Here is an 18,013-nt window from a genome sequence, read left to right on the forward strand (position 1 = left end):
AGTAGGGGCACAAGCTCTTTCTGTAAAGGGCCTGTTTTGGCTTTGTGTGCCAGTTCCAACTTGACGCATCAACAAATGGTATGGTTGTGATTCAGTGAAACTTTATTTACAAAAATAGGTGGTGGGCTGGATGTGGCCGCTGAGCTGTAGTTTGCCAACCACACTTTAAAGCACTCCTGGGTAAGAGATACTGATCTCATCATTTTACTCACCTGGTCAGAAGTGATCAGGATCCTCTAATGCTAGAACATTAATCCTAAATTCCTTTGCTGAGCTTTCAGGCCCTCTGTCCTCGGTTCCCTTTATTGTATGTTTGTACCTCATTTCCCTTCCTTGTTCCATAATGTGGGCTCCCTTGTCCTCAAGAACGTGAACCCACCCAAAGTTTTCCTTTTTCACCTCTGTTCCTATCCTTGAAGCATACTTAGTACTTTATCAACATATACTGTAGCTATTACATGCCTGAGCTTCTGTATTTGTTTACGTATTGTCTGTATCTGTGAGACTTGTCTTCAACTTTTAAACTTTCTTTGGGGTCTACATACCAAGTTTCATAAAGTTCTTTTATATTTTATCGTTTCTAATATAGTACTAGACACAGAAAAGAATTAAAAATACTCCTTTAGGGGCACCTTGGTGGCTCAGTCAGTTGAGCGTCCGACTTCAGCTTAGGTCATGATCTCACAGCTCATGGGTTTGAGCCCTATGTCAGGCTCTGGGGTGACAGCTCAAAGCCTAGAGCCTGCTTCAGATTCTGTGTCTCCCTCTCTCTCTGCTCCTCCCTGGCTTGCACTCTCTGTCTTTCTCTTTCAAAAATAAATAAACATTAAAAAAAATACTCCTTTAGTTTACACTTGGAAGGAAAATTGAAATGATGAAATATTGTGTGCATACCTACTGTTTTACAGTAGCATTCTCCTTATGCTAAGTTCCCTGTGTGACGGGGCACAGCCATGTTTAGACTTAGCGGGTTAGCCTGCTCTTGGTTATGAAGACTTTGTGGTTGAATTCTCCACTTCAAACTTATTTATTTTTTTGGTAATCATATGGCAACTTTATTTTTGTCTCCAATATTGTTTTTGTCCCTTTACATTTATTTGTTGGCTATAGTTCTTTTTTAATTGAAGTACTGTTGACACACAGCATTACCTTAGCTTCAGGTATACAGCACAGTGATTCAGCCTCTCTATACATCATGCTGTGTTCAACACCAGTGTAGTTACCGTCTATCACCATACAAGGCTATTAAAATAGCCTTGACTATATTCCCTATGCGGTACTTTTCATCCTCATGACTTACTCTTTCTATAACTGGAAGCCTACATCTCCCAGTCCCCTTCACCCATTTTGCCCGCCCCTCACCTCCATCCACTCTGGCAGCCACCGGTTTGTTCTCAGTATTCTCAATCTCAAATTTGACCAGTGTCAGAACAACCTTGGTAGCCAACGAATAGGTTAAGTTCTTCTGTGTTCTGGCGTTAGTCGGAATATGTTTTATGTTTTATTTATTTATTGAAGGAATTACTGATTCTTAAAGTAGGACTTAGAATAAGATCAAAATATTAGATCCAGCTTGGTAAAATACCCAGTTTGGTGAAAATCTGAGTGACTGGCGTTTGCATTAAAGCCTGCTTAATTTTACTTTGGAGTAATGTTTGTGTGACGGTGATGAACTGCTTATTGACTGTTTAAACATCCATTCCCAATAAAATGCTCCTACTTTCCAGTGGGAGGTTAACAGCTTTTCTTGATTTAAATTTGATGTCTTTTCCTTCTGCCTGTTCTGTGTTTCAAAAACTATCATCCTGTCCTGATTTTAAGTATAATATTGAATCACAAAGATTAATTAAAGATTAAATATTATATTGCTTTTATTTGTTTTAGGTTTACTTATTTATTTTGAGAGAGAGAGAAAGAGAGAGAGGAGAGTGTGTATGTGTGTGTGAGAGAGAGTGGGGGAGGGACAGAGAGAGAGAGAGAGGGAGAGAGAGAATCCCAAGCTGACTCTGCGCTGTCAGTACAGAGCCCAGTGCAGGGCTTGATGTCATGAACTGTGAGATCATGACCTGAGCTGAGATCAAGAGTTGGATGCTTAACCGACTGAGCCACCCAGGTGCGCCAAAGATTAAATATTATATTTGATACTAAGGATTAGTACTAGCTTTCTAACCTTGTATGTTTAAATTGTTATGGTTTTCCCCTCTCTTCTCTTTGTTGTGGCATACCTTAGATTTGATGGAATTTCAGCATTACCTTAAATTTTTCAGCTAAGGGATGTCAGTATCAAGAACATGAGCTCACTCCTTTTTTTTTGTAATTTTTTAAATGTTTTATTATTTTTGAGAGAGAGACAAAGTGTGAGTGGGGGAGGGGCAGAGAGAGGGAGACACAGAATTGGAAGCAGGCTCTAGGCTCTGAGCTGTCAGCACAGAGCCCAAGGCGGGGCTCCAACCCATGAACTGCAAGAACATAACCTGAGCTGAAGTTGGCTGCTTAACTGACTGAGCCACTCAGGTGCCCCAAGAATGTGAATGTGAGCTCAATCTTTGAACCACATCTTTGGCACTTACTCAGCATTGGTATTCTTTTTTGTTTCCTTTCTAAGTGGACTTGGGAATGTTACTTGCCAAAGCATCAAGTTGTTTTGAGATTAGCGTGGTTCAGATGATGCCTTTAAATTTGTGTATCAGCTGTTAAGTACACATAGTGTTTGCAGATAGAGCTAAGGGTAAGTTCAGCTTCCCATGTTAAATAGTGGTTTACATTAATTTCCTGTACAAAGTCTGTCAGCTTTGTTTGACTCTCCATTTGAAAGGACTCTTTCAGGTATAGAACTTGCTTTAATCTCAAGTACGTCGGAGTTTTATTTTTTATTTTATTTAAAAAAAATTTTTTTTTCAACGTTTATTTATTTTTGGGACAGAGAGAGACAGAGCATGAACGGGGGAGGGGCAGAGAGAGAGGGAGACACAGCATCGGAAACAGGCTCCAGGCTCTGAGCCATCAGCCCAGAGCCCGACGCGGGGCTCGAACTCACGGACCGCGAGATCGTGACCTGGCTGAAGTCGGACGTTTAACCGACTGCGCCACCCAGGCGCCCCTTTTTTAAAAATTTTTTAATGTTTATTTATTTTTGAGAGAGACAGACAGACAGACTGTGAGTGCAGCAGGGGCAGAGAGAGAGGGAGACCCAGAATCCCAAGCAGCCTCCAGGCTCTGAGCTGTTAGCACAGACTGACACGGGGCTCGAACCCATGACTGCAATATCATGATCTGAACCGAAGTTGGGCATTCAACCGACTGAGCCACCCAGGCGCGCCCTCCCTGCCCCCCTCCACTCCTCCTTTTGTAATACCCCATAGACTTATGTTGGAGCCCTTCAATCTGTCCTCAGTATTTCTTTCCTTCTGTTTTATATTTTTAAATTCCTGTTACTCTGGCTGTGTTCTAAATGAATTCCTCCTGCTATTTTCCAATCCACTAATTCTCTTTTATTTATTTATTTTTTAATTTTTAAAAAATGTTTATTTATTTTTGAGAGAGAGAGAGAGACAGAGCACGAGTAGGGGAGGGGCAGAGAGAGAGAGAGAGAGGGAGACACAGAATCCAAAGCAGGCTCCAGGCTCTGAGCTGTCAGCACAGAGCCTGATGCGGGGCTCAAACTCACTAACTGAGAGATCACGACCTGAGCCAAAGTTGGATGCTTAACTGGCTGAGCCACCCACGCACTCCCCACTAATTCTCTTTTAACTGTGTCCATTCTGGAATGTGTCCCCAACCTATTGACCTTTTGATTTCAATGGCTGTGTCTTTTACTTCCAACATTTATCATTCATTCTTTATGACAGCCATCTGTTTTTATGTGGACCCGCCTATTTTTGTTTCATAACTTCTTATTCTTTTTATGGGTATTCTTCATTATTTCACCTTGAGGATCTCAGATGACAGGTTGTTTTGAGATGGCTTTGTTGTTTGCATTTCAGCCTGTGAGAATTCATCTCCTGGTTGAAAACTTTGTTAGTTCTCTTGGTGTTCATGTTTCTTGTGTGTTTTATTTTTATTTATTTCTAATGTTTATTTATTTATTTTGAGAGTGGGGGAGGGGCAGAGAGAGAGAGAGAGAGAGAGAGAGAGAGAGGGACATCGAGAGAATCCCAAGCAGGTTTTGTGTTGTCAGCACAGAGCCCAACGTGGGGCTCGAACCCACGAACCGTGAGCTCATGACCTGAGCTGAAATCGAGTTGGATGCTCAACTGACTGAGACACCCAGGTGCCCCTCCTTGTGTGTTTCAGAATTTTCACTTGTAGGTTCACACTGGATGGGAGTTTTTTGTTTCTCCCCACTTCTCTCTGTTTTTTTTTTTTTTTCCCTCCTCATCCACTGGTTTTCTTCTTGGTTCCACTTGAACCGCCCTTCCCCCCCCCCCCCCATCCCCCGTCCTCCAGTCTAAAAACAGACTTTCATGACCCAGGCTCTATTCCCTTGGTGAGCTCAGCAGGCCTGCTTCTCAGGCAAGGATGCAGCTCTGCCTAAACCCCGGCCCCAGGGCAGTGGTTGTGGTCCCTTTCAAGTCCTTCTCACAGGTGGGGGATCCCAGCCTCAGTTTTAGGCCAGGGGCATTTGGCCTGTATACCCTCAAGAACACTTGGCCATCTCTGACTTCCATCTCTGTAGCCAGTGGCCTACTACTGTGACTTGGTTTGTTTGTGGGCTTAAAGAAGTTGATCATATTTTTGCATCCTGCTGTGCCTTTTCTCCCACACATTTTATCCTCCTGTGGCTCTGAGGGTGAGAGAGATCCCCGGGCCCCATAGGAATGCGAATCCCATCCATGGGGTTCCCACTCTTTTGTCCTGATTGCCTCCCAAAGGCCCCCTCCTCATACCATCATACTGATGGTTAGGATTTCAGCACATAAATTTGGTGGGTGGGGAGCACAAACGTTGCAAGCAGTAAACCCATTGCAAGCAGTAAGACCGTTGCAAGCAGTAAACTAAAGGAGAAAATGTTAGAGTCTATTTGAAAGTGAGCAGAATAAGGCTGACCTATTCCAACCTAATTCCCCTTATTCACCCCATAAGTGCAAATTGCTTTCTTTCTGGTAACTCTCAAATCTTTACAGTTAAGATGTGTTAGACACTGTATTTGTACTTTCTTTTTTGAAAACCACACCTGATGGTGTGCTGCTGTTTTTGTCTTCCTCACTGCCATTCACTCATCTTTATTCCTTGAGGACTTTGGCTTTCCTCTAGCCACTGGGCTACTGCCAATGTTCTCGACGACAGTAACATTTTTCTAATCATTATCATTGCCATCATTAGTAACTTACTGAGTACCTCCAATGTGCTGGCCATTGTAGTAGGTGCTTCATATATACATTAGCTTATTTATTTAGTCCACAGTTTACAGGCGAGGAAGTCAAGATTCAGAGAGGCAGTGACTACTGTATTTTAAACTTTCTGAACTCCGGTGATCTGTATTTTTATTCACTTCGAAATCCATTTCATTGGCCTTTTTATTGCTTAAAGCATTTCTTCTGATATCCTGAATCCTGTAAGTCTCCTCTCAGACATTTACCGCACCTACTAACCCTTCCCCAAGACCTCTCTGTGGTCCCTGCCTGTTTCCCCACCTTCTGTGGCCCACATGGTCATTTCTGCTTCCTCTTTCCAATGTTCTCTGTTGTACTTGGATCTTCTTTCCATAGCCACTTAATCACTAGCCTCCAAAATAAGATCAAGTCCGCTGTTTTTGTATTTGTTTCTAGTCTCTCTCTTCTAAGCACTATTGGAGAAAATCCCATTACGTTGCCACCAATTAACTCCATTTTAAATGAATTTCTAATTTACCTGGCTCTTGGGTGCTCATAAGTAGTTTAGTCATCCCATTTTGGCTCCCTTGCTGTTCCCCACACTGGCTGTTCCAAAACTTCTTAGCATCCTTTGTCAACACAGCTGCCTCAGCCTCCAGGGCTGGTTGACTTTGCCTTGAGTCTCACAGAGAACATAGAATCATCAGGAGTGATTTCCCCTAACTGTCCTCTTCTCTGCCTCAAAGTGTCCCTTCATCTGACATGTCCTTCTTTTTCCTTTCCTTTTAGGTTAAAAGAATCTTTACTATTTTCTACCATTTTCCAATGGTAACTCTGCCCCCCTGTTGTTTCCACACTGTTCTAGGGAGTCACTCATCCATGGCCTTCCTCTCTTATGTCTTTAGTCCCTACTCCACTCCATTTGCCTGTCTCCTCACCTGCAAACAGGTACATCCAGGTTGGTCAGGGTGATCTTGCCAATTGCTTCCCTGGGTCCTGTAACCTCTCACAGTGTCTCCTTTGTGGCCAACCTTGGGACCAGAGAAGCCCCATTCTGGTGAGAGCCTCTCCCACAGGCTGCCCCTGACTTCTTTCAGGCCAGATCAGATGGTCTCTTCCTTCTTAGTTTTTCTGTAGCATTTGACAATATCAGCTGCCCTTTTTGCTTGTTCTTTTTGTCTCCTTTGAGTTTAGAATGCTATTTTCCTATTTCTCATCCTCCCTCCCCCTAAAATTATTACCTGTCTATCTTCCTCTGCCAACCCTTTCATGATTTTTCCCAAGGCTCTGACCTTGGCCCACTTCTCTCTCTGGGTGATTGTCTCCTGGGCAATTTCTAACTTCCTATGGGTGTTACCTGCTTCTCCAATTGCCTGCTCCTCCTTTTGTTTCCTGGCTTAGTAATTGTCATCCACACTAGAAATTTGGAATCCTCTTTGACACTACGGCCGCCTTTCCTTCTGCACATCCAGTCACTCAGTACTATCAGCTGTCCCTAGGAGCTGTCTATGTTTTGTTCTTCCGTTCTCAACAGCGTTGCCCTGATTAAGGTTTTGTGGACTATTGGAATAGCCCTTTAAGTTTTCTTCCTGCCTTAAGTCTCTCCCGCCTTTAATCTTTTCTCTATACTGTGGCCAGTGTTAGATTTCTAAGACCATTCCTGTGTTCCCAATTGTTCATTGTCTCTACTTTGCCTGTGGGGTCCACAGATCTGTGGAGGTCAGATCCCTTGGCTTGGCATTGGGGCCCTTCCCTGGCAGCCCTTGTGCCCCCCCCCATCTTATCTCTCCAGCAGCTCCCCACGGCATACCCACCAGCACTCTGCAATAGGGCCACATCCTTGCACCCACACTCTAACACATGTGGTTCACTCTGCTTTTCCTTGTCTCTGCTGGGTTTTATAATTCCTGGCCTGTCTCCACAGTTATCTCTTTGATGAAACATTTGTGACCCATCTTTCTTGACTCTCGTGGGACTTTATTCACACCTGCCCCACCCCCCACCTTCGAGTTGCTTTTATATTCTATACAGCTGTATGTGATTCTCTCTCCTCTCTACTAGCTTTTAAGCTTCTTGGAGGCATCTTTGTTTTCTCAGGTGCCAAAGTACAGTGAGTACCTAATAAATATTTATTGAATTAAAAATTGGATAATATATCTAGGTCCACGAATGTGAAGCAAAGAGCTAAGGTGCTTAGCAGCCCATTATCACCGTTAGCACATGAAGCACTAACAAAAAGGAAAACAGATTTTCAGCTTTTGCTTTAATATACAATCATCTGAGAGTTTCTTTTCTTTTTCTCTCTCTTTTTTTTTTTTTTTTTAGAAATGTGACTTTACTAAAATAAGAGAAAATACATTTTAACCGAGCTTGCATCAATATAATTTTGGTGTTCAGATGAACTGGAAACGTTCACGGAATGGTTGGCTGAGTCAAGTAAGGTGTCAACAACCATCTGTCATCTAACAAATGAGCTTTTTGTGATTGTTGAAAAGCACAATAAGTTCACTCAGAAAAAAAAAGAATCTATTAAAAGTTAGGTGGGAAGGTGAAAGAATTTTTTATATAGCATTTTAATTAAACGAAATTGGCTTGTTAAATCTTGGGGTCCCTGAAATGCTTAGAGAACGTTATAGAAAAATGTTACACCTCCTTCAAAGCAGATTTTATCAAAATCCTTAGCCAAAAAAATCTTATGCAGCTATGTTTCTCTACCAGTGTTATTGGAGAAGTATTATTATGCTAGCAAATGCCAAACATTCAGTCTTGTGAAACCCTATTTGTGGAAATGGTATCAATGAACACATTTTGCGTGTCGTTAACATACAAGCAATACAAAAACTGGAAACTATTGCAAAGCCATAAAAGACCCCAGAGTATAGAGGCAATTATAGATAAACTTATTATTAATCAATGTTTATTTTTTTCCCCAGTTCATTAAAATGCAACACCAGAGTTTTATTTAAAATAAGATACCATATTGCCAAATGTGGTTTGTTTGGTTTTTTTTTAATTATCTATGCCATGAAAGCAAATCACTTTTTAAGGTGCTTTTTGCTTCTGTAGCTAGAACTCAAACCAACAATAACCAAGTAGACTACTTTCTCTTCCTTAAGGGACTCGGAAGAGGGGAAAATACAGGAGAGGGAAAGTCAGTATGGCAAAAGCACATGGCGATTGAGAGTCAGGATTTTGACCGAGTATGAAACTAACATTCCAGGTCCTAGGGTCTGTTGGTCTGAGTTATGTGAACAGTAAGACACCATTTCATTAATTTGCTGGCAAAGACCTTAATTTTTCATTATTCTTTACAGTTTGCTGTTTTTGATAGTCAGCGTATAGTTGTATTTAGTAACCATCTTACAGTATTTATACCTGTCATTATTAGACATTTTTCTACCGTGATTAGGTAACTGGGCTGTTTAAAAAAGAAACACCTCCAGAATAGCTAAATTTTTAAAGTCACTACCTACATCTGCCAAAACAGATTAGTAGCAAATTTCCAGAACAGAACAAATTGTCTTGATCTCCTTACCTAACACTTTGTTTTATGTCAAATCTAACTGCTTTCAGGGAACAAGACTTCTTGATGGAAGCTTATATTTTGACATAAAATTTTTGGGGGCTGCAAGTGTAAAGTAATTTTATCCTTATTTTGCAGGCTTAATATTGCTGTATTATTACTTTTATGGGATTCACACTATAAAAACACCATATATTCATGATAAACTTGATCTGGTCTTAACTCACTATAACCCCGTTGAACTTACTGGCACAGAAACTTGAATATTCTGTTTGAGAAATTAAAATCTCTTGATTGTACAAATAAGTGCTACCTTGTAAAATAATATTTATACTTCAAGCACTGCTTCCTCCATAACCGTATCCATTGTCATTCCTGCATTTATTTTTTTATTTCAGATGCATTAGGTATTAGTTCTTATGATAGTGATAAACATTGGCCAAGCAGAATTAAAACTTTATTTTTTTTTATTTTTATTTTTTTTAATTTTTTTTCAACGTTTATTTATTTTTGGGACAGAGAGAGACAGAGCATGAACGGGGGAGGGGCAGAGAGAGAGGGAGACACAGAATCGGAAACAGGCTCCAGGCTCCGAGCCATCAGCCCAGAGCCCGACGCGGGGCTCGAACTCACGGACCGCGAGATCGTGACCTGGCTGAAGTCGGACGCTTAACCGAGTGCGCCACCCAGGCGCCCCCAGAATTAAAACTTTAATCAGAATACTGAAGTGTGGGTGTTTTTATAAAGGAAATTTATTTTTAGAGTATTCCTGAAAATTACTTTGGATTAGGTCCTATAAGGATTTTTCATTTTTAAAATGTATATATCTCCTTTATGGTATAATAAATATTGCTTTCTTTTTTTTGTACTGTAATATTTCTTTGCTCAGGATCACACCATGCTTCAAGTTATTTTTTTTTAAGTTTATTTATTTTGAGAAAGAAGTAGGGGAGGGAGAGAGAGAGGGGGAGAGAGAATCCCAAGTGGGCTCCAAGCTGAGACGTGGGGCTCCATGTCATGAACCATGAGGCTCAACCTACTGAGCCACCCAGGCACCCCTGCTTCAGGTTATTGTTTGTGTTCGGGTGATAGAGAATGTCCAACTGATTACGCAGTGATCACAGGACAAAGGCTAGAAGTATATTGAGGTGTTATACTATGGTGGCTAAGCATTTGGGCTTTGAGCCAGACTGCTTGAGTTAAAATATGAACTCTTCCACTTCCTTGTTGTGTGACCTTGGGCAAAGTCCTTGACTGCTCTGTGCCTCAATCTCCTATCTGTAAAATGAGTTGTCTGGAGTATTGAATGAGTTCATACATATAAAATGTTTAGAACTGTGCGTGGTATATAGGAAGTACTCAACAAATATCTATCACAGAATAATTGACCTCTTCAGTAATATATCTAGTTTATTAAGAATTCCAGATAGTTGTACTTTATTTCCTGAATAATAAAGTCAACAGCAGTAATGATATTGGTTGTGGGATACAAAATACATTTGCATCTTTGCTATAAAAATTAGCAATGCTGGGGCGCCTGGGTGGCGCAGTCGGTTAAGCGTCCGACTTCAGCCAGGTCACGATCTCGCGGTCCATGAGTTCGAGCCCCGCGTCAGGCTCTGGGCTGATGGCTCAGAGCCTGGAGCCTGTTTCCGATTCAGTGTCTCCCTCTCTCTCTGCCCCTCCCCCGTTCATGCTCTGTCTCTCTCTGTCCCAAAAATAAATAAACGTTGAAAAAAAAAATAAAAATAAAAATTAGCAATGCTAATAATGGGTTATTGTGTTTTCTGGGATATTTATTAGTAACTTTAGGATACAGGTAACAGATGAGCCAGAGACCCTCAGTACAATGCCATCATGGAAGCATGTGAAATCAAAATGTTACTGTCATCCCACATAATTGCTTCCCCAGTGAAAAAGCCTAGAAATATTAGTTATGTTTTTTTTCAAGTGAATATGTCTTGTAGACTTTACCAGTTCTCTTTCTTCCCTAACTCCACTTCCATTAAGATTTTTGTTTTAGATTGAAAATGAAAGGAAGTTAATTTGTTACAAAATGCTGATGTCAGACTAATTTATTAAGTCTCTTTACTGATCTATTATTTCCTTTCACTTTCTTTATACAGTATAAACAAACCGTGGAAGAACTTTTGTATCTTATTTTTATCCCCCAGTGCCAAATGTATACTACTAATGTTTAATCATTATTTGTTGAATGAATTACCCAGCATGACAGAAGGTCCATTCTTCAGCCAACTCATGTCTTTATTTGTTTACAGAGGACTCAGAGCCAGTTGGGTACCATTAAGTGAGCACATGGTGGGGGGAGAGGGGGCGGGATGGCAGAGGAAGCAAGAGGGATTGTGCTAAACTGTATCTGTAGGTCAGATGAAACAGCAGCCAGAGTGATGACCGCTGCTGTGTGTAAGGAAAGCTTCTGCCAGAGGTGAATATGAATATATACTTCTATGAATGATAGAAATCCCTAAAGCGATTGTAGACTATTTCTGTTTTTCAGTTCAGTGGGCATCATGATTCCATAAAATAAGTAAAGATATGTACATACACATATTTACCCCCTCCATATTGATGCACATATGATGCACTGAAAGAAAGTTAGTTTAACAAAGGTCACTTGCCTAGTATCTGTTCATTTGCTATATCTCTGTCTATTGAGACTTGATGGAACTTTAGGGCTGTTTGCAGAAACAACTTTGTTCTAAATTTACAAACAATCTGAGGAGCTATAGAAGTACCATTAGTGGTAACATAAATAACTTTTCTAACTGGAACAAAAGCAAAATTTCAATATTACTACCAAAGCATTGGCCATTGTATAGCAAGCAGGCTTGCAGCCGGGGAGGACCACCTGGCCCCGCTCTCTTGGCCTACTTGCCAGACTTCAAAAGAAACTGCGAAAAACAGCTGGAAAAATAATAGTCCACTTAAAAATTGTTTTAATGTTTATTTACTTTTGAGAGAGAGAGAGAGAGATAGAGTGTGAATGAGTGGGGGAGGGGTAGAGAGAGAAGGAGACACAGAATTTGAAGCAGTCTCCAGGCTCTGAGCTGTCAGCACAGAGCCCAACGTGGGGGCTTGAACTTACGAGCCCTGAGATCATGACCTGAGCTGACATCAGACGCTTAACCTACTGAGCCACCCAGGTGCCCCAATAATAGTCCACTTTTAAGTTCTAATTGTTAGGATGGCAACTGAGGGTCCTACAGGTTAATTGTATGTAGGCTTCAAGACATTGGAACAGTTTTACTGGACTTTTCTCAGTCTTACCTCTTAGGCTTTCTGTGAGTTCAGGCATATTTACATTATAGTGCCCTACTTCTTGATCATGTCCCCTGTTCTGAAGCCTTGGCCTAAACTGCATCCTGTAGTGAGAAAGTCAACTTGCCAGCCGTTTCCATTCTTCCTAGCAGCTCTTAACATTTAACCTCTTCCTTGAAACTTGCAGGCTTGGGAGCCTCTGCCTTCCCCAAGCCTTCCCTTCCCTTGCCTGATCCTTTCTTGTGTACAGTGTTACTTCACGCTATGCATGTTATTGAACATTGACACCTTTGTCTCTTCATGTTGTTTGTATGACAGTGTGGACTTTCGCCCTTGAGGACAGGCTGGTGACTTTTTGACTCACAGTGTTGATAGATGCTTACTGAGTAAACGGCTGTCGATAGGCTATAAAATTCACTGGAATTTTGAAGCTGAGCAAAGATAGTTTGAATCTTTTGTAGATTATTTTTGCATAATTGACATTCTTTTTACCGATACCCCTACCATCCACAAAATGGGCCAGTCTCAGAACTGATAAGACCTATTAATAGCATGCTACAGATCAACTTGAAAAATAATTATTGGAGAAGTAGAAAAGGACATTTGGTGGCAAATCAAGTAAACTTTGTTGTTCTAAGGTATTTGAAGAATTGTGCAAAAGAATATGTTCGTGTTAAACTGGTTTGTGTTCCTTCTTTCTAACTGCTGTTTGCTGCTCAAATATAAGTATTTGGCCATTTTTTCCTCTCTATCTTTCTCTTTTCCTGGATAATGTCTATTATCAATGCATTCTGGTTACATATCCCAACCATGTTCCTTTTATATGTGATTATCTAATATGACGGGGGAGGAATTTGTGTATCTTCTTTTCTTGAAAGCTGCCCACTATTTATCATGTTATAATTGCAAGATTCTTCTGCACAAGGGCTTTTGGGTCTTGAGCTTAGATTTCAAAAGTAGAAGTGCTTTGTGTCCCCCTCCATGGAAAGGATTTGCAAGCTCTTTGTTAAATTCAAGCATTCTTAAGGAATTTATTTAGATGACTGCTAACTCTACTGCATTAGAAGCTTTAACATTTGATATGTATTGCATTAAAGTATATATAATCTTAAAGTATATTCTGATAAACTTCAATTTACTTACAAATATCACTTAATGTTTTTGAGTAAAACTCATTATTGCACAAAAGCTTAGAAGTGAGTTTAGTGCTACCTACCAATTTGCACATAATACTTCATTTTTAACTGCTATTAATAAATTGTAGGCCTTTTAAAATACAAAGTTTTCTTGCAGTCACTCCACATAATTGCTTATCTTATTCTTAGCAGGTGCTTTGTTTTTGTTCCCCCCCCCCCAGCCTTTTCTATTTTTTTTCTTAGTTTATTTCACTTATCTTCTATATAATAGACCCAAACTGCCTTGTGTTGAAGGAAATAGCTGCATGATGTGTACCACGAGTCTTGTATGTGATGGGCTTTAACCTCAGTTTATGTCTCTCCCCCCTGCACAGTCCCTTCAGTCTGAATATGTTCATTACTAAGGCCTTGCCGCTCCGACGAAGGCTGTTCCACTCTTAGACAGTGTCTTCATCTGGACGAGCAATGTAGAGAGAAAGCCACTGCTGTTCGAGGGATATTTCTGCCTTCTTACCTTAAATTAAGGAGAGCACTCACATAAGACCTTCAAGAGACTTGAAACCAGAAAACTCTGGTTAATGACTACTATAAATGCACTGAAACTATGTTTATGGAGATGTCAATGCTTTTTAAGACCGTTTTAATGTTGAATTTGGTATTTTGAAAGGTTATTTTTAATGTATTTCGGTAATACATTTGCTACTACCTTTACATGTACAGTGTTACATTATGTATGTATTGTGAACTTTAAAAGACTATTTTGATAAATTTATAAATCTATAAAATTATGTAAAAACTAGACTCTATTTTGACTTAGATTTTCTTGTCGTTTGCTACCAAAAATTTGTATTTTGAATTTATTTAGTATGGTTTTGTCTACGATGAATAAATAATTCCTCTTTATTAAGAAAAAGTAAGGGAGAAAGTTTTTAGAAAGTGATTTTTTTATGTCCCCTATGAATAGGGCAGATCAGTTCATTCTTTTGGGAAGTCAGTCTAATGTAATGAGTTTATGCAAGCTTATCTCTGGCAAGAGGATAATCCTTTGATATGGCTTGTTCAGACCGTTTCCTTTCCCTTTTGTTTTTGTTGCTCAGCTGTTTAGTTTCGCATCCTTGTGGAGCTTTAACAAAATTTAACATCCAGTTGAAGATCAGAATTCACTGAACGTTTCTCCTGAAAACACAGTTTTTCTCTATGAAATGACTCAACATTCCAAATGCTTTTATTTCTTTCTTCCTCTTGAGAGAGTTCTTAACCCAGTTAGAATATTTTGCTTTTGGTACGAGGTTGTTGTCTATAACCACACGTGGTCTGGCACCAGTTTTAAATCAATGAAGAGAAAAAACTGAATAAGATGCTGCTGTTTCTCTGTATTAAAGGAGATATGTTTGTAACAGATTACGAACACCTAAGACACAAGCCAGCATGTCAGAAACCTAACGTGGAAATGAAGGGACCCCTGACAGGTGCTCACAGCCCTTTTATGTAAGTGTAATCTGGCATCAGGCCTCAGAAGCCCGTAGGTTTCATTTCCATGGGGTGTGGGGAGCCTTAGATTCTGATTATCTTCCATGCTGCTTAAGAATGGACTGTTCAGACAGTTAAGTGGATCCACATGAAGTGCTTTCCTCTCAACCACTGAGTTATTTATAATATATTTATTAAGGATGGGGTACCTTGAGGCTATTACACATGCTTCGGCAAAACATCTTGTTCATGTTTTACATTTAAAAAAGGCATTTGAATGAATGTTTGGCTCAGGTTCATTACTTAAGCTTCAGTAACTGCAGTACCAAATAATTGCACTAAGCTGATGAAAAAAATGAATTGTATGTTTTAGGAGTCAAAAATTAAAATAAGTGAAATTAAATTGTATACCTTTTCTAAAACTGAAAGAGTAAAATATTTTATTATGAGTTATTGTAAAAAAAAAGAGTGGTTAGTTGTACAGGAAGATGGTAGTATTTAAAAAAAATCAGTGAAAAGTAATTCAGATGACGTTTGAAAAGTGGGGAAAAGGGAACCATATGGACAGTTTTAGTTCTGTGAACACTAATTTGTGTGCAGCTATTGAAATGATTGTAAAATTGACTACTATAAATTCTCCATAATTATGTTGTATATTAGTCCTATGTATCAACATGTGTATGTCTTAGAATTATTTGTACACATGTCCATACATAGACAAATCAAGAAGTGTATGTATATAATATAGAAAGTATATAGCAAAGTAATTCTACTCCAAAAATAAAAAAATTGTTGACATGTATTTTGTTATGAATAGTTTACCTTCCAAAAGATAATTTGTTCTATTTTAAAGTGTAGAAAAATGCACTGCTAATAAATAATAAAAGTTTTATGCAATTTATGTTTCCCCTGACTTTTATAATTTGGATTTTGAGTTATCAGTGTACTGAAGTCTCTTTATAATTTTCTATTTGATCCATTCTGGTTGGTGCCTTTCAAGTTTCTCAAGATCTCCATTCTGGATTTTCAGTTTATCTTGTATTGACTTTCCAGGTTGTGGCCATTTTTTGAAGTATATGACAGTGAGCACAAAGAAACCTTATACGTTGCCTTTCACAAAAGTCAGATAATGTCAGGCTCCTGCTGTTTTTCTCTCTATATAATTTTCCTGTCTGTTAATAAAACACTGATTGTGATCAGAGTTTTGGGTCCTGCTTGGTCATTTACGACTATTGTATGATACACTGGTGATTGGTGCCTTTTGAGTAAGAATGGCCATTTTTCTTAAGGAGAAATTATAGAAATAAATCAGATGGAAGAAACCTCACCTCTTGGAAGAGGCAGCTTGAGAGAAAGAAGCTACACTACTTATTCAAGATACTTTATGTATTAAAACTGGATCTCCTCGGGTTGTGAAATTTCTAAGGTTTTGCCCTTCTCTTTTGTCTTTACATTTTTTTTTTTTTTGTTTCAGAGCACAGGGAAAAAGGTGTGGGTGGGAAGGTAGTTTCACTTCTTGAGTTGAGAATCTGCCAATTAGAAGTTCTCACAACACTGCAGGAGACAGGTGGGGTACTGAAGTTGTCATGGGACCACATCTTAGGGAAGGAGAGTTCTTCGGAATTCATGAAGGGCAGAAAATATTTTTCTGCAGATTTAGTTCTTATGAAGAACATAGTCAAACTATTTAGTCAGTCAGTTAACCAGTTCCAACAAATTCCTGACCTAGCCGTCATTGAGTTTACATGGTTTTATTGTCCCTAGATGATTTATAAACCTCCAAACACAACTGGAGAGGCTACCCCATATCTATTCAGCTGGGGTGCAATGAACAGGTGGAACATGAGTTTACCAACGATAAGCCACAGAAATGTATTTTCAAAATGGTTCACACTTGTATGCTTTCCTTTGTGACATTTGTTAAACTACCAATGTGTTAAAGGTTTCCACTTACACCAGTTGTTGGGGTATAAGCTGGACAGTATTCTGTGGTGTTTCATGTTCTGGAAGAAGCCTGGGCTCTTTCCTGAAGTGACCTCGTAAGGCAAAGTTAGTGGTGCTTGCAAAAACCCTGCAGTCCTCTCTATAACGCCCAGCAAGGCAAGAATTTGGTCTCAGCCTGTCTCCTTTGAAGATTAATTAGGGAATTTCCAATTACAGCAAGATATACTTTATAGCAGAAGATAAAACTTCTTTATTTACACATAGCTTTCATAGTAGTGGCATTCATGGCTTAGAAAGGAACGTAGAAAATAATTGTATGATGTTATTTTGAGCTGGATTGAAATGTTAATATATTCCCACCCTGTTCCTTTTCTATGGGTTGAATTATGATAATCATATCAAGAAGGAGAAAAATAGCTTTTCTAGAGAATTTTAAACCTTTTTGGTGAGTGCAAGTAGAAACTTACATCAAAAGACTACTTTTTTTTTAATTTTATTTTTTTAAATTTACATCCAAGTTAGCATAGAGTGCAACAATGATTTCAGTAGAATGCCCCTTACCCATTTAGCCCATCCCCCCTCCCACACCCCCTCTAGTAACCCTCTGTTTGTTCTCCATATTTAAGAGTCTCTTCTGTTTTGTCCCCCTCCCTGTTTTTATATTATTTTTGTTTCCCTTCCTTTATGTTCATCTGTTTTGTCTCTTAAAGTCCTCATGAGTGAAGTCCTATGATTTTTGTCTTCGAAAGACTACTTTTAATGCAACATACAGTTACTTGAAAACTGGTTTCAAATGGACAAACATAAACTAAGTGACCTTTTCACTCACCATACCTTTCTTTAACCTGTATACCCAAATAGCGAAGATTCACATCACCACTGGCTATTTCTCTTTTGCTTCTAATCAAGTTGACCAAAGTGGTTCTGAGAGGTTGGACTCCTAAGTGAAAAAGGGGTCAAGGTAGAAACTGTAGAAATGATTCCAGCTGCAAATGTTTATACATTTACATGAAACTTCAGATTTGGGGGTAATGATCTGTCAGATGTATTTTGTTTACTACTATCATGGCTCTCTTCCAAGGGGATTTAAACTGGCTTCAAAGAATGGACCAGGTGTACCACAGAGGAGCAAAAAAGGGGCTTTGGACACCAAGTTTTGAGATAACAGATGCTGGAGCCAGAAGCTGAGACAAATAGTCCTCTCAGATGTCATAGGGTATTGGTCCTCTCTTCCCGGGTTGGGCAAGTTTACGCTAAATGCTCACCTTCATTCATCTCCAGGACACCTTATTGGTATTTATTTTACTCAAAAATTTAAGAATACTACAATACGTGCTTATTAACAATAG

At 39.4% G+C, this 18,013-nt stretch overlaps 1 protein-coding gene across 2 annotated transcripts in view; it reads left to right on the forward strand.

Moving 5' to 3' along the window:
* The window catches only part of CDC14A (cell division cycle 14A), a 188,182-nt gene extending 172,261 nt beyond the window's left edge, over nt 1-15,921 (forward strand). For both annotated transcript variants that reach the window (XR_005788797.1, XM_040471103.1), the window contains exon 17: nt 13,625-15,921. Coding sequence is in view for 1 of the 2 variants with exons in the window: in XM_040471103.1 (XP_040327037.1) it covers nt 13,625-13,654 (30 nt within the window). In the remaining variant the exon portion in view is untranslated. The remainder of the gene's footprint in view (nt 1-13,624) is intronic.
* The last annotated feature ends 2,092 nt before the right edge of the window (nt 15,922-18,013 follow it).

This window comes from Herpailurus yagouaroundi, unplaced genomic scaffold, assembly GCF_014898765.1.
Source record: "Herpailurus yagouaroundi ecotype Mexico unplaced genomic scaffold, PumYag 77, whole genome shotgun sequence".
In the NCBI taxonomy this organism is placed as follows: Eukaryota; Metazoa; Chordata; class Mammalia; order Carnivora; family Felidae; genus Herpailurus; species Herpailurus yagouaroundi.